Source organism: Dendroctonus ponderosae, unplaced genomic scaffold (assembly GCF_020466585.1).
Source record: "Dendroctonus ponderosae isolate FM_Combo_2020 unplaced genomic scaffold, Dpon_F_20191213v2 Dpon_F_20191213_1, whole genome shotgun sequence".
Taxonomy (NCBI): Eukaryota; Metazoa; Arthropoda; class Insecta; order Coleoptera; family Curculionidae; genus Dendroctonus; species Dendroctonus ponderosae.
The window spans coordinates 24,974,172-24,989,559 of record NW_026017110.1 but is presented as its reverse complement, the minus strand read 5'-3'; the positions used below and the strand labels follow the sequence as shown (position 1 = coordinate 24,989,559).

Here is a 15,388-nt window from a genome sequence, read left to right as displayed (position 1 = left end):
GATGTGCAGGGTTTTTCATGTAAAATATCATCTGTGGTTGCCAGAATGTAGGCTAAATTGCTGTGCAATGAAGAAGACATAGTAAGCAACCTGAATTAGTTGACGTTTTCAGTGTTTTTTCTGTTTTGGTTTATATTTTGTAACGATTTGTATTGTAGAAAAAATAGTTTGTAAATTAATTGGTAAGAATTGTATTTGCCACTAATTCTTTTCAGCATTTTTTCTTCTAGATCTTGTTTAAATGCTGTTTTTAATGTGTGCTCCAATTTCACAGTCCCTTTTACGCCTTTATTTCCTACTCTATCTCTTTTAGGGACTTCCTGGGTTCTTTTTAGATATTTCATATCCTGCCAGGATTTTACTCTTGATATAATTTTTAGTAGCCAACTTTGATACTGCCATAATGTTATACTTATAATGTTTTATCTGAAACTTCTTTGCTGCCTATAGAATTTCTGACTAATTTTTTAGTTTAACCGGCCTTCTTGTTGGAATTGAACAATACGAGCATCTTTACTAACAACTTTTATTATTGGTGTTTCTTGTGGAATACTTAGCAGTTGTCGATCGCTTTTCACTCATTGAACTTCAATACTTGTTCGTTAACTTTAAATGCCTCAACATTACTTTATTTTCTAGATACTAGGACTAGAATGAAAAGGTGTAAACTTTCGTTAGATATAGAGCAGTAGTGCAGTATTTTCAACATAAAAAGAAGCGAAAAACACGTTAAGCGACAAAATTAACAGAAGTCAGTTGCGCAATTTTTATTTGTTAAAAATATTAGTCGGGTGTCCTCCTGGAGGCCACTGTGATAATAATTGATCCAAAAAGCCTTTTTTATATTTCAGTCTCATTTACATTTAAAATGAAGCATTTCCAGACTTATATCTATATAAACCCTTTTTTACAAATCATTCACAGACTCGCCTATTGAGGTTTAATTGGCTACGTATCTTCACGTCATTTCTTTTAAACGCAACCGCCTATGAAATAAAGAACAAAGTACCCTACAAGGCAATCTAACGTTAAATGATTTATTGTCGATTTTTTCTTCAACACCATTGTCAGCATGTTTTACATAATGTACATTACTAAGTAATGAATACAAAATTGGCAGATTCTACGCCTGTATGATTGGGGTGATAATCTCAAATGTTCAACAATCTTTAACATTACTACTAACATATTAGGCAAGAGTTGGAATATCAATCTTTCAAATTTGAGATATACAATCGGCCCAAAAATAATCTGAATGTCTACTTAAGTAAATATAACATAGAATATATAAAAATGTATAACAATAGAGCAATAACATTTATTTAAACAAATATTCGTTTCAGGTCTACATACATACCTACATACTAAAAACTAATAATAAGAAAGTAGAACAGTAAAATGGGAATTTGCACTGTGAGTGGTAACCGTTTAATCATATCAGGCAACAGAAAATTATTGTTTTCACTCATATATAGAAGAAAACTGATTAAGTACAGGAAAAATTTACTAATGACTTCGAATAACTTACTAATGACCTAGACTAAAATTGGCAAATCTCTGCAACGATTATTGTTTATGTAGGTAAATTAATATAAATATGGGCAAGTTTTAAAATAAATCAACAAAGCAGATTCGCATTTAGTTAGTCTTTTGTTTGTTCTTGAGGAATTTGTGAGTTTCGTATGTGTTTCCTTGTCCGCAACCGACGTCCATACCGAAAAATACCTGATTGCCCTGAAACAACACATTATTATTTTTTGACGAATATAGCAGCTGGAAATAATAAAATTTATGTATTTTATAAACCTACTTTATCGATGTATGCTTTAACGTAGAAGTTTCCAAACAGAACAATGAAGGACAACATGTAGAAAATGAGGGTGTAATGCATCCACAAGGGGAATTCACACCCTGTCCTGATCCCATTCACACCCAAAATAAGGGCACAAGTAAATTGAATCTAAAAAAATTGTATGTGCATTAAACAGTTTGCAAATATGATTTCCAATAATATACTTACAAGCTGCAAAATGGTGAGGTACTTTTTCCACCATAAATATTTGGTAACTCTTGGCCCGAATACAGATAGTCCGTAATACGCATAAAGTAGAACATGAATTGAGGAGTTGACCATAGCAGGCAAAAATGCTGGAAAAATATAAATGATATTAGTTGAAAGTTGAGTAGGTTTGGATGTTCTATTTTAACAATAACTGCCTTTTTCTATATAGAAACCGAGTTACAAAAATAATTGATCATGCTTACCAAACGCGACATAAAGGTGACCAAAATTTAACTATTCCCTTCTGGGGCCAGAATGAAACGGAAAAGTTTTCGGGGAAAGTTTTTTCTAAGGTGTGAAACTTTATTCAGCTCATATGAATTAAATTCAGAGAAATGGAGACTTATTTCTATAATGTATATATGTTTTTTTCATAGCATTCTTTTGATACATCTTAGGACTATTTAAGCGTTTTATTCGAGATAAAAAATGCAAATGTGACTGAATTGACTTGAACAAATTTATTATTATTATAAAAACGTTTTTTTCTTAAACTTCTTTCTCACATACTTTCAAACACCCAATATCTTGCTCTTTTATCGGCTAACTAAGAGAAGAGAAGAATTTCTCTAAGTAAATCTTTCTTAGATTTTTGTCTCTCGAACTCTGAAACAACCTGTAACGTCTGGTATTTCTCCATAATATTAAATTTATCATTAAAAATAACCCGTCGATGATACGATTAAGAAACTGTAGTTCCTGCCCCAAGCGATAATCAAAAATTTCGTTTAGTAGAGAGGAGACTTTCACTGTGGAAGGTTAATGTTCTTCGATTAATCTTTAATATGCTTCCTTTCATTTGCCATCGTTAATATTGTATAGGTAGTAAAAGTGCAAAATCTCACTCAAAATTGAACTTTTATTGCCCACTTTTTTGAAAATTTCATTACTTGAAGAATGCGTTATTCGTTATATTCGAAAGTTTTAATTTATACAGAAATTGTTAGGAATTGAAAGTAAAGGAAGTGGAAGCCCTAAGTATACAAGAAAAAAAATGCAAATGCTCAAACTTTCCAGTTCATTTGCTCAAGCGTCATTGCGTAATTAGGACTAATTAAAACCAGCAACAGGAATATAAAGGCAACTAAATCAAATAATTTCCTTCTTTGGCACATTCTCAGAGAGTAGAAAGCGAAAATATGTCCGTTTAAGTTCATTTGGATAATGACATAAATATCAATTATCACATAATGTTTGACGACCGTTTTAAGTAATCTAGTCGTTTGCAACCTGTTATCAAACAGTATGCAAACCTGTTTCCTCTTCTAGACCTTGTCGTTCAAACCATATCGAGTTTGATTTCCCGAGTTTAACATTACTCACTTAATTAATTGTGTTATTATTAAATTAAGACTCACTTGAACCACTTGGTACCCATTTGATTCCGATCCACCACAGGAAGAACATTGTTGAATGATGGTATACATGTAGGAAGGATAATTGATTCTTCTTTTTCCTCAATATGAAGAACAAGGTGTCGCAAAACTCTAATAGTTTGGAGAAATAGTACCACCAAACAGCGTTAGCAATCTGAAAACCAAACAAATGTTATATAATGGTTTATTACAATTAATTATAAGTTAAATTTTTAAAGTTCCATTGATAACAAGTTTCACAATATTAAAAGAAAGTTTACGATATGTATAACAAAGAGAAGCTCGAGTTCCAACTGTTTATTCCAAATATGGGCAATATGAAAAAATCGAAGTTATTAATGCACCGTCAAGTTGATGAAGAACCGTTAGATTGTACACCGAGGAACATATGCCATCAGCATATTATTAGAAAATACAAAAAATATTGAAATGAGGAAACAGAAGTAAGCATAAGTATCGTCTTGCACCAACATTATTAATGGTTACGCTAAGAAAGACTCGAAGAAAGGGGTTAAAAAATTAATTTAATGAGCTGTGTGCTTTCTTCTTAGCCCGGCCTCAGAAATACGAAGAACATGCGTTCAAATAGTAAACTGCAKTCTTGCAAGAAATGAAGAAGTTAGCGATTGTCTTCGAGTAGCATTCAAAGGAACTAACAAACTAACAGATTGGAATGAGAAATTATTGGAAGAATGAATGAAGTGGCGACCATATAAGAGAAATTCCTGTAAATCGGACTTCATTTTCAATTAATTTACCTGCAATTCATCAGGATCATTTTTCTGTCGACATGGTTCACAAATATAGCTGTACTTCAGTCTTGTTGATGCTGTAAGCAACTGGAAAACAAAAAAAAAACGTTAATTTTCCCATTAGAACTTGCTGCATGAAGAACTTGCGCTGTTTTTATCGACGTTTCTAACAAAATCAACATGAAATAATGAATTACCTGTGAAGCGATATATCCATTCAAAATTGCCATAGCCATATTGTACGGTACAAGTAGGGGTGTTAGCTTGAATGGTTTCCGTTTTTCCATATATTTCGGTCCTATCCATACAAGGAAGAGATAAAGGGCAGTGAAGAGAAGGGTTGGAACTGGTGAATCGACTAGCGCCCATCCTCTCGTTCTTTTATCTGCAATGGCGTCAACATTAGGGTGAATGCAATAAATAGAAATCTGGTGGTGCGGATGCGATTATTAGCTAATTCTCTACAGCTAAAGAAAGAAAGTAAAATGCATTCAAGCCTAATTTAACTATTATATTCGCTTCATTTGCGATGTTATCAACCCAGGAAATTATTACATGTCATTTGGTACCCAGAGGTTGGATCTCCAGTTCGGATAACTTTCTCTGTTGTTAATAATATATGGAAGTAACACGTTACATTGTGCGCGTTAACTCATTAATTTAGCTGCGAAAGTTTAGTGATGATGATGATTGCATAGTGCTGAACTATTCAGAGATGCTGAATTGAAGCAATGATGAGATCAATTATTTTTCTTTCATTTGCTTTTTTAAATTATACCGCAAAATGTTGAAGAGATGTGAAGTTTTCAAAGCAAGAAGTGCAAAATTAAACAATAGATCTTACCTGATAACGTTAAAGTCCATAAGTAATAATCGTAGGCTTGCTGGAGGGCCGTTTGTGTTGAATTAATTAATTCGGCCATCTGAATGCCGATTTTACAGCTAATGTTCCTGAAACAAAAAAACCGGTTAGCGTATTTAATCGAATGTGAAATTTTCATGAATTAAATTAATGTCCGGAACAGGACCCAATTATTTCGCATCGGCGTCTTGTATTAATTATCGATTAAAATCCCAAGAATTTCAACTAGAGTATTTAAGAAAATAATTAATATTATCTGAGCACCACTGAGTAAACCAGCCGATGCCAAGAGACCGAAAAATATTGCCGCTGACGCATCGCCCCTGAGAATGAAAGCAACATAAGCAACCGAAACATAGGGCAAAAATGCCCTTAAACTAAGTCACGCACGGAAAATTGTCCCATTATATAGGTATACATGCTGACTCAATTAAAGCGCAATAATTTTACGAACGGTTATCGAAATACCGTTATAGTTATAAGCGCAAAGTCAAATTGTTTTATATCACAGTGGTTTACACAATCGAAAAAATGGGAATTTAAATGCACATTTTTAAAAGCCATGATTTCCTGCAGAAAAAAGGCTCCGATCCGAAAAGCTTCAAAATTGTTATCTAGAAAAACGACAGTTTATTATGAAATACATTTGTTAAAAACGAGCGCTTGGCACTACTGGCAACAAATTCCCAATTCTATCAGTTGTTTTTGAATAAATCAGAAGCGTTTGGTTCTTGCAAGTGAAAATATCAAAATATTTTGATGCGATTTTAAGTTTTTCATCCAAAAATAATTTTTTTTTCTAAAAATACTAACTTTGGATCTTTCGACTTAGACTATTATATTGCCCTTTAAAACTGTGCTTTCAAATGTTAACTTTTTTCATTGGCGTAAAAATTAAGAGCAAAATGAACCCTCTTGACTCTAAAAAAAAAGAAAACAAAAAACATGACTCTACCCTGAAAAAGTGGCTACAAATACTGGTAACATGCGTAAAAAAGTTCCGTTTCTGAATAGTTTCTGAAATATAGTCTATATATATATGAAATATGCCTATTTAGGTCTGTGCGTTTTTTGGTCAATAGATGGTGGCAAAAATAAAACACAATTTTTCATGTGCCGACGTTTCGACTATATTTAAGCCATTCTCAGGGCTCCAGAACTGAAGCGATGGAAAATTGTGTTTTATTTTTGCCACCCTCTATTGACCGAAAAACCCACAGACCTAAATAGGCTTATTTTGATGGAAAAAAATAACATGATTGTATCAGTTAAGTTTGAGCTTTTCTGTATAAAAACAACAATTCTCAATAGTAGATAGAAATTGATAAAACAAATAAATTTTTAAATTTTTCTCGATCAGAATTCCATAAAATTAAAACAATTTATTAAATCCTCAAATATAACTTTTCAAAACATACCTACAAACACTACGCTCACCACCCAAAGAAAAACCACTCTGTTCAAGTTTCGAATTACCACCGATGCATAATAACGGTACCGATCAAGAACTGCGGAACCAAAAAAACACCGAACGAATGAGGAAAAGCGCGCCACCTGGTCGTACCCGATGGTTCCAATAAAATGACCTTAGTCGACACATTCGGAGAAATTGTTAGAGGTGAAAGTAGAATACCAGCGATGCTAACTAAATGGTACTGATTACACAGAGTGGGTTCCTTCCTCAATTCGTACCACGAAGAATTCGTGTTGAACTTAAGGTGCGACTACCGAAAATATTCAGGTTAATATCCAATAATACATTATTCATATTTGTTGATTTCCACTTATAAACTTATCTTAGAATTATTGAAAGTTCTTTTTCATTCTGCGTTTCTATGTTATCAATTGAATTTAGAATGGTTTCATTTTCAGTACCTTTTTTTACGTCTCGCAAAGTAATTTTTTTTACTCCCCAAAACATCCTGAAATTTTAAAAGTGGACAACAACAATGCATTTGAATTCTTGAATTTAAATGTTAATAACAATATTAAAACTGATTTATTTTTAGATAAACTATTGATACTGCTGATCAAACTGGTTAAAATGATTAAAATCGGTTTAATCACTTAGCGGTATTGCAGCAAATTTATTAATAAAATTATACCTTATTTTCGAGTCTCCAAATTGCTCATTAGAAAACTTTCATGTTACATCTGCTGATAATTAGCCAATAATTATTAGTATTTGTTTTAAGAGTTTTTGCGTTAACTTAATTAGTTTAATAAGTCTCTTCCTTTTTTACAGTGTGCATTTATCAATTGAATTACTCACATGAATATTTTAGTTTATTATCCGAAACTGTAAATTCGTTTATTAGCAACATTGTAGTGGCCAACGGTAAAGCGGGTTTCGAGTATTTCTTAAACAGATGAACAAACAAACGTATTTCACTTATCAATTAATCAACTTTCTTTTCCTAATGGTATTAACATGAAAACTGGTGCTAATTTTTTCAGACGACTTATTTTTTTATAATTTTCTATTCATTGCTACTTTTTATGTTATTCAATTACTTTTTTAAATGAGGCTTAGTAGTATATAGAGTTAAAACTGTTGCGTTTTTTGGGCTTTAAACCCGTCTTGGAAAATAAGTGCTTCGCGACGTTTCACGGGCATAAGCTTGCATCTTCAGAGTTGTGTTAAGATTTAATGAAAAAAAGGCTTGAAATCCAGTAAACATTTAGCGAGAATTGATGATAACTAAATTCCCGAAACCTCTATTAAACTTGCCTTGTTTCTATGCATTGTTGAGAACAGTTATTTGGTTTGTTGCTCGCAAATAAATTTGTATTTTTTGTTTGGTACTTACTTGACTAGGCGCTCGATGAACTTGTTTAAAAAAATTGGTTTTCTTCCAACCGGAAAAAGCCAACGGCCAATAACTTAGCAAGATAACAGATACTTTAATATAAACGCCACAATATCCCTTTGCTCCATGCTGGTCGTGCAATGGTCAAAATCACAAAAAGACAGCAGGTTCAACTTGATTTTCAGTTATATTTTAGACAAAAAATGTTGATTTTGTGATGCGGTACGAACTACACGACCTCTAGATGAGGAATGGATGGATGGAAAGCGAGTGTCGTTAAAAGAAGGTACCAACTTATTAGTGAAATGCTTAAAGTAGGACGACTTGACTTCAGCTGGGAGTGTTTATCAAAGACCTCTTTCGAATTTTCTTGATGAAATGAAATCAGCCAATTGAAATGCCATACGGTACGTCACCTAATAGAATCGCAAACTTTAAAAAATTACACAAATCTGTTTTTCGAAAAATGTGTTTTGTTGCTATCAAATTCCCTCTGATGCAAATTTTTGGTAACTTTGGATTTTGGGCCCCAGTTTTCCAAAATACTAATAAGGCGCACTTTTTCTACCTATTTCTCCATTAGAAGAACTACTATCGGTTTTTTTGCTCGGAAAAACTTTTTCTTCAGAAGTTTGCGTCAAAAAAAATAATGAAAAAAGGAGAAATTTTCGCAGAATTTCTTCTCGGAAAAATAAACTTTAATAGAGAGAAATATGCAATTTCTTCTCTAATAACAACAAGCAATTTAAGCAGAACGACCCCGAGTATTATTGCAAATCAGCACGTTCAACTTTCCAATAAAACGCGTTTTGAAATTTGTATCGAGACGGACGTAAAGCAAGTCCGTTGTCCGTTCTTGCTGGTTCCACTGAAGAAAGCAGAAAGTGGTACCTGTTGTGAAAAATCGGACACTGCATTAAGCACTGAACATTTATTTAGGATTCACCGTTATGTCGATGTACTGTTTCGTATCCAGATGCTTATAATAATTGATTTAAAAAACTTCCACTTTCTTATTATGTTTTAAAGTGGAAGTAGCAAATCCACACTAAAAAAGCTGCAATTCAGGCCGAAGAAACTTTGCCAATGTTAATGTAAATGTTCCCAATTTGGTAATGCATTCAATTTTATAAAACTCCTTTTAAATTTAACAATAATAATTTAAACAGACAGGAATTACACATTTCTTTGTCGAAATTTTCATTTGCGTACTTGAATATTTTGTTTAATTGACTTTGTTTAAACCTGACTAGTTTTTCGTGAAAACAGTTTCGTCCGTCATCTTCAGAGTTGGGTTCTTCGGGGCACACAACTCTGAAGATGCAAGCCACTCGTGCTTGCGAAACGTCCGGAAGAACCTTCGAAAAACTCATCAGCTTCAACCAATGGTTACGAACGCCTAATGTTTAATGTCCTTTCATTCAGTCGCTTTGGTTAATGCCAACGACTATGAACACTTTTACCTTCCTTTAGACCAGCCGCAGAGCAGGAAGTATGAAAGGAAAGTGGTCTAATCATAGTTTACTTTTATTTGGATAAGACATTGCGTAACTCATCTCGAGGAAGCATCGCCATTTATTTGTTTTTTTGCCAAGAGGTGCTTTGTTGAATATTCAGGATAAACCAACAGCAATATTTATCTTCTATAAAGTTTCTCCAATATGCTAATTCTTCATAAGCGATCTTCACAAAATATGTATGAAGACTCGATTGTATCTAATAGAAAATGGTCTTTCACTTAACAACAAGAAATCAATGTGATTTTTATTGGCAACTAACAACTTAAGCAGGTCACGATATTTAACAAACTTACATGAAAATCGAATGAAAACGTAACTTCACATCATCCACTATACTAAAAGTCTGCAAAAGTCCAGGGGCACAATGATGGGTCAAAATATACCGGAATTTAATTAAATTAAAAATAAAAACTGTATATTTTTTTTTATTTTAATGTTAATTTTTTTAATTATCTCAAGCTGTTTCGAGAACCGATTTTTTCATTTAAAGAAAATGTTAACGTGTATTTTTAAAACCAGATGTATTAGATGCAGCAAAAAAATATTTTAAAAGTTTGCCAATAGAGCAATGAGTGTTGCAAAATTCACAAAAAGTTTAAATTTTTTATCTCGAATGTTTTCTAGCATTCAAGCCTTGAACTTTACTTTTGGAAATTGAAAGTTATTATATTACACAGTGTATTATAAAAGCAAATTGTCGCATTTTCTATAAATAAATTTAAATACAATGTAGAAAGTTTTCCTACATGTTGCTTACCGTTTGTTTATTCAAGAGAATTTTTAACAATTAGTAGTTTGATCTTTGAACACCGCCAAACCACTGAGAGTAAAAAAAATGCTTCACAAATAATTGGGAAATGCTGCGGGTTTTTTTTATTATTTTGGGGTATACGTTCTTTGCCATAATACCAGTGGTGAACAATAATGTGTATTTTTTGCTATCGAGAATAAAACCTGATTTCCATCCTCAAATCGATGCATTTTGCCAAACTTTGTTTTTATCTTCAAGGCCTGTATGTTTCTGGATAGCTATACTTAATAATTTATTAGTTTTTTGTTTGCTACATCCTTCTTTATTTCTTTAATTCTTTTCTCGTTTGTATTAATAAAGATTCTCCGGTAAAAAGCGATAAATTTCACTGATGTTTGGCCAAATCCCTCATTAAATACGAAGAATACGGGAAATGATATTTGCCTTCAACCATTAACGCTTATATTCATTGTGCTTTGACTATTTAACCTGATATAACTCCAAACCTAAACACTGTTTGCAGATAATTATGATGCTCTTTTCTGGTAATTAATGTTACTTTCACACACTGGACTTTAGTACCGGATAATTAAAGTAATTTAAGAAGCAAGTGGGGAAAAGTAATTGCTTAAAATCAGTTTCAGTTTGCACAATTCAAGGTAACTTTCCATTATTGCCAAACACATTATTTTAACACCCCGTTATAAGGGTTGTACGCAAAAAAGCTTCAATACATTTACACAAAAAAGACAACAAAATTTTTTGTTGGAAACGTAAGTAAAGTGCTTAGGCTGGTTTTATTTAAATTTTTACCAAACTTAATTGATGTGAGTTTTGATACGTTTGCTTATTTTCCGCCTCAAAGTTGAACATTTTGCTAAAAAATGTAAAAGTGCAATTTTAATAGATCAAAAAAAAATGTTGCTGAAAAGTGGTTACTGATTTTTTAACAAAGGGTAGCGTATTTTAAATATTTACCGAAAACAAAAAAAATCTGTGAAAATTGAAAAATGTTTCCTTTATATTTTTTTATAAAAAGCTTTACCTTCCAGTATATATGCAGCTGTCGCAATATTAGATTCAAAATAGTTTTAAAGATAAAGAAGAGCAAATCTTAGTATGAAGATAAGTGAATTTGATAAGAACTTCAACAAATCAGAGAAAATATTGAGTTTTTCTGGTCCGGCAAAAGACATCATACAGCAAAATGTTCAACTAATACGTACACAACAATAAAAAAATAGGTAAGTAAGCCGGAAGTACCGGATACGCCAAATCTGTCCTAACTTTAGAACTGGATAAATTCTGATTTTTTCATATAACTCAATTATTTTTCTGTGAGCTTGTGTTTTAGCAAACATTAAGAAATTGAACTAAAGTTTCTACAGTATGAAAAAAAAGAACCATTTATTTTCAATTCAAAAAACGTGTTTTGTAAGCGTACCAGTTTCATCTAAAAGAGACACAGCAAACCAAGCAAAGTGCTCTTGCAGTGTATTTAATTGTTTCTGTCTAATTTTATTTATTTTTAATTATCATCGAAGTAGGTTTTGTTCTACATATACATACGAGTATGTAAACATATTTAAACTTGACTTTCCATTATTTTTTATTTATCAGCAGGAATGCTTCTAATGCGGTAAATGTTAAATTGGCGATTCTAATATGAACTAATTAAATTATTTTTGCATTCCAAGCAGCAACGTTTTGCAGTTACAAAGCACTGCTCACATTGCAAATTAAGGTTGACTAACAGAAAAATGCATTTATTGGAAAGTCGAAGTTCTACAGAAAAGTCCATGAGAATGCTTATAATTCTGAACGAAAAAACATTTTACTAGGGGAAAATTACCTGAAGATTTCAAATACCGATTTGCTAATTAAGCAATGAAACCGGACTGTTGGGTCTCGGAAATTTTAATTAAGGGAGTTTTTTCTTCTAAGCGAATCTAGGGTTTAGAGTGCGTGTTTTTGTTTGCAGAATTTTAGGCAAAAAACATGTATATATAAAAGAATCATGTTCACTTTGAGAAATTTTCTTAAACAATTTGTTCGATTTAGTCATTTAGTTTTTTTGGAAGTCATTTATTTTAATAAAAGAAAAAAGACTTAGAAAATGTTTAGAAATAATGAAAGTTCGGCATAGGGGAATATTATTAAAAAATGTTAAAGCAAAAAAGGTATATTATAGTAAATTTTAATCAGCATAGACTAATAAAGTAACAATAAAACTATTGTAAAATCACCATAAAACACGTAAATTGAAACATAACAGCGATTAAAAAGCGCTTATGTTCAAATAGTCATTTGGTTGATATGCGTAATAAATATTCGATAGCTTCGGGGTGTTTGGCTTTAATTAATTGCGGTCCAGTCAGTCTACTTTCATTTTTGTTAATTTTTCAACTCACTTAAAAAGTTAAACTAATTCAATCTCGATCATTATAAACGTGGTTTTGATTAAGCAATGCTTACTTCCTCTTTGCGCAACTTAATATTCACTTGCTCATTGGTGTGGAACTATTTCGTATTCTGATTATTTGCATGTGTTTTTATTGTAAAATCGGTAACTTTTGACTTTATAGATATTTTAATACATACAAAAGCACACCTACTCACCTATTTGGTGAAAATCACTCGCATAATGCACAATGATTTAAAATGTTGTATTAATAATATTAAGCGACTATTTCAACAATTATATGTTGATTTGCGAGTTGATAAGTGCATACATTGCATTTGGTTGCACTGGCAAGTGTGATTACTCAATCCAACATACGCGTAGGGTATGAACTTTGTAAAAATCAACTTTATTTAATAAATTTGTGAAACCGAACATGGTTGAGGGCGTCTGAACAAAAGATACATTTCTCGAATTTATATCACAGTCTGTTGAGTTTCTTAGTTTTTCTGTTAATGCCCAAACTTCACTAATGGCCAATTATTTATTATGATTTACGTGAGTCAGTAATTGCTGTAGAATGAAGGAAAGTTTTAAATTTAATGAGAAGATTTCATTTTGTTTAACGAAGGAATAGGTGCAAATAAAAAAAATATAATTTCAAACGGGTTCCCATAATAGAGTACATTTTTATAGGTCAATAAAATTGTTCAAACTTGATCAAACAAACATTATATAACGCTTAAACACAATCTACTCTTTGGGTTTTTCTGTAACGTGCCACTTTAAGTGGTCGCGATGAACTTTCACATAAAAAGCCACATTTGCCCCAAAAATCGTACATCACGTCACTATTTTGCGATCACAGGCACAAATTGAGGTAGCACATTTCTACACCACTCGATAGAGCGCTAAATAGAACATTTGCGAAGGAAAGCACCACATGGGAAATACTGGTGGTAGTTTTTATGCAAGAAGTAAAAATTTTTCTTAAACTTTTTGTTTTACGTGTTTTTTCTCGTTTTTTTACTGCTAAATCGGCTCAAACTCCTCGATCCAAGAGTTAATTATCCTATTAAAAATGTTAGTATATAAAAGCAAATTTAAATATTTTTGATGAGATATATATTATGCTCATTTTCCAATATAAATCTTCACAGATCCGCAACTTACTAATTATACTATTAAGGATCAATTGTATATTCAAACCTCATTCTCTTCTGTTTCGTACTGTAGCTGATCAGGTACTTTCAATTGTAAACTCAGGTAAGCGATAAATTCTATAGCAAATTGTCGAAAGCATTGTCAAAATTTCCTAGGTTGAATTTTTGCAAAAAACGTCCGCAAAAATGCTCATTATTTATTTTTGAAACTTCGACCTCTATATATTTTTTCTCACATCAAAAATCCTACTCATGGAAGAGGAGGAATATTACGATTCAATAGACGACACGGCATTTCCGGAATGTAGGAGCTTTTGCAACGACAAATTTTTTGAAGATGACTCCGAAATAGAGGAAGATAATTCCCAAAAAGTCAGCCATTTGGTGCCGTTCTACAATGGAAACGTTGAAAAGTCCGAGATCGAATCCATTAAAAATGACTCCAAGAGCAACAGTGTCACAACCTTCAGAGCATCGAAACTCGGGCGAAGAGCTTCGCTGATGTCTCTGACTGATCATAGAAGGAACCGGTCGCATTTGACCATGTTTTATGCGAAAAACGGCACAACTGAAAAATCTGAAAAAGTTCTGGCCGACAGAGCCACTTGTTCGGAGTTGTCTCCAAAAACTGATCTTTTAAGCACATTCGATGAAAGCGCTTCCTGTTGTGAAAATGCTAATTCCTGCAGGTAAAAATTGGCCTTTGCTGCTAATGGTTCATTAAATAAAACCTCTTTTAGTATGTGTAACAGATTTTTGGAAAAAGACGACAATGAAACTTGCAACACTGAATGCAACGCTTTTCGGTGCGGGTCTGAGATTACATTAGGAAGCAAACTGCTTAGTGTTTCTCAGGCCAATTTTAACTCGCTAGCTCCGTCCAAACAACGGTTTAAACGTGAAACCTCCAAAAATAGGCGCTCATCAAAACCGATTAAATTATGCGAACTTGGCGGGCTTGGACCAAATATCGCACAAGAGAAGGTAATTTGATTACAAATAACGGTGTTTTGCTTTTGTGGATTGTTGTCTGTATTTAAAATTCTTCTCGAATGATTCCTTGATTTTACGGTCACAAAGCTTTGATCTTTTATTTAGAAAGTTTTACCTTCTTGCATGTTGTTTCAAAAACTCGGTGATTTCGAGAAAAATGAGTACGCATATCGGGGTTCCGATGAAATACTTCCCAACATCTTTCTTACGATCGTTTCAACGGACTGAAAATTTGCAATATTTTTAAAAGTGGCTTGTTTACATATAAATATATATTTCAGCTGGAACAGTTGCGAAGAAGGCAAGACTACGGAAAAACAGTGAGTGAAAAAAATCGCATTAAATTCATGGAAACTAAGGTGGTTCGAAAATTAAGACAGGAAATACGGAAAAGCAACAAATTTTAGTATAGAAAAGGCTAACTTTTGCAACCACTTCACATTCATTATTGCTATTGTAAAATTTGTCGAGATTTAGTTACTAAATAAAGCAAAAATATCAGAGCCTGTTTATTTTCCTACTAGTAGCTTCTAGGCGTTATGGTGAATGCTAAGGACCAATTATTGCAGTTGAGTCTGCTGGTAGAATGGCATGGCTTCGTTTAGTTATAATTAGAGGGCGGAAAATATGCAAAGTGCATATCTATGCATTTTTTGCATATTTTATCCAATTTCATGAAAAATTGCATATATCTAAAA

General features: G+C 32.5%; 2 protein-coding genes and 1 long non-coding RNA gene across 5 annotated transcripts; 2 read left to right on the top strand and 1 right to left on the bottom strand.

Annotated features, from left to right (window-relative positions):
* The first annotated feature begins 10 nt into the window (after positions 1–10).
* On the top strand, positions 11–1,641 carry LOC125502579. Its single transcript, XR_007280349.1, has 2 exons — positions 11–182; positions 1,344–1,641. It is a non-coding gene; the product is annotated as an uncharacterized LOC125502579 (long non-coding RNA).
* LOC109540565 (elongation of very long chain fatty acids protein 4) lies at positions 1,024–12,847 on the bottom strand. Of its 3 annotated transcripts, none has more exons than XM_048661151.1 (8): positions 12,753–12,847; positions 5,035–5,141; positions 4,388–4,575; positions 4,197–4,277; positions 3,421–3,592; positions 2,021–2,148; positions 1,811–1,960; positions 1,024–1,734 (listed from the first exon to the last, which is right to left on the bottom strand). In XM_048661151.1, exons 2-8 carry the CDS (start codon positions 5,111–5,113, stop codon positions 1,639–1,641), a joined length of 894 nt encoding a protein of 297 aa, XP_048517108.1. In that variant the 5' UTR covers positions 5,114–5,141; positions 12,753–12,847; the 3' UTR covers positions 1,024–1,638. The 3 variants fall into 3 exon arrangements, with proteins under 3 accessions (XP_048517108.1, XP_048517107.1, XP_048517109.1); XM_048661150.1 differs by lacking the exon at positions 12,753–12,847 and adding an exon at positions 7,863–8,086; XM_048661152.1 differs by lacking the exon at positions 12,753–12,847 and adding an exon at positions 6,471–6,642.
* Positions 12,848–13,648: 801 nt separating this feature from the next.
* On the top strand, positions 13,649–15,193 carry LOC109533346. Its single transcript, XM_019898638.2, has 3 exons — positions 13,649–14,386; positions 14,438–14,681; positions 14,972–15,193. The coding sequence occupies exons 1-3, from the start codon at positions 13,950–13,952 to the stop codon at positions 15,095–15,097; spliced, it is 807 nt and encodes a 268-aa protein (XP_019754197.2). The 5' UTR covers positions 13,649–13,949; the 3' UTR covers positions 15,098–15,193.
* The last annotated feature ends 195 nt before the right edge of the window (positions 15,194–15,388 follow it).

What these genes read in the sequence shown, in the direction of transcription:
- LOC109540565 (XM_048661151.1), bottom strand. Translation starts at nt 5,113, where the DNA reads ATGGCCGAATTAATTAATTCAACACAAACGGCCCTCCAGCAAGCCTAC. An exon ending in ATGGATATATCGCTTCACAG is followed by an intron (nt 4,278 to 4,387) that starts GTAATTCATTAT and finishes TTTGTTTTCCAG; the next exon opens with TTGCTTACAGCATCAACAAG. An exon ending in ATGATCCTGATGAATTGCAG is followed by an intron (nt 3,593 to 4,196) that starts GTAAATTAATTG and finishes TTTGGTTTTCAG; the next exon opens with ATTGCTAACGCTGTTTGGTG.
- LOC109533346 (XM_019898638.2), top strand. Translation starts at nt 13,950, where the DNA reads ATGGAAGAGGAGGAATATTACGATTCAATAGACGACACGGCATTTCCG. An exon ending in GAAAATGCTAATTCCTGCAG is followed by an intron (nt 14,387 to 14,437) that starts GTAAAAATTGGC and finishes AACCTCTTTTAG; the next exon opens with TATGTGTAACAGATTTTTGG. An exon ending in CAAATATCGCACAAGAGAAG is followed by an intron (nt 14,682 to 14,971) that starts GTAATTTGATTA and finishes TATATATTTCAG; the next exon opens with CTGGAACAGTTGCGAAGAAG.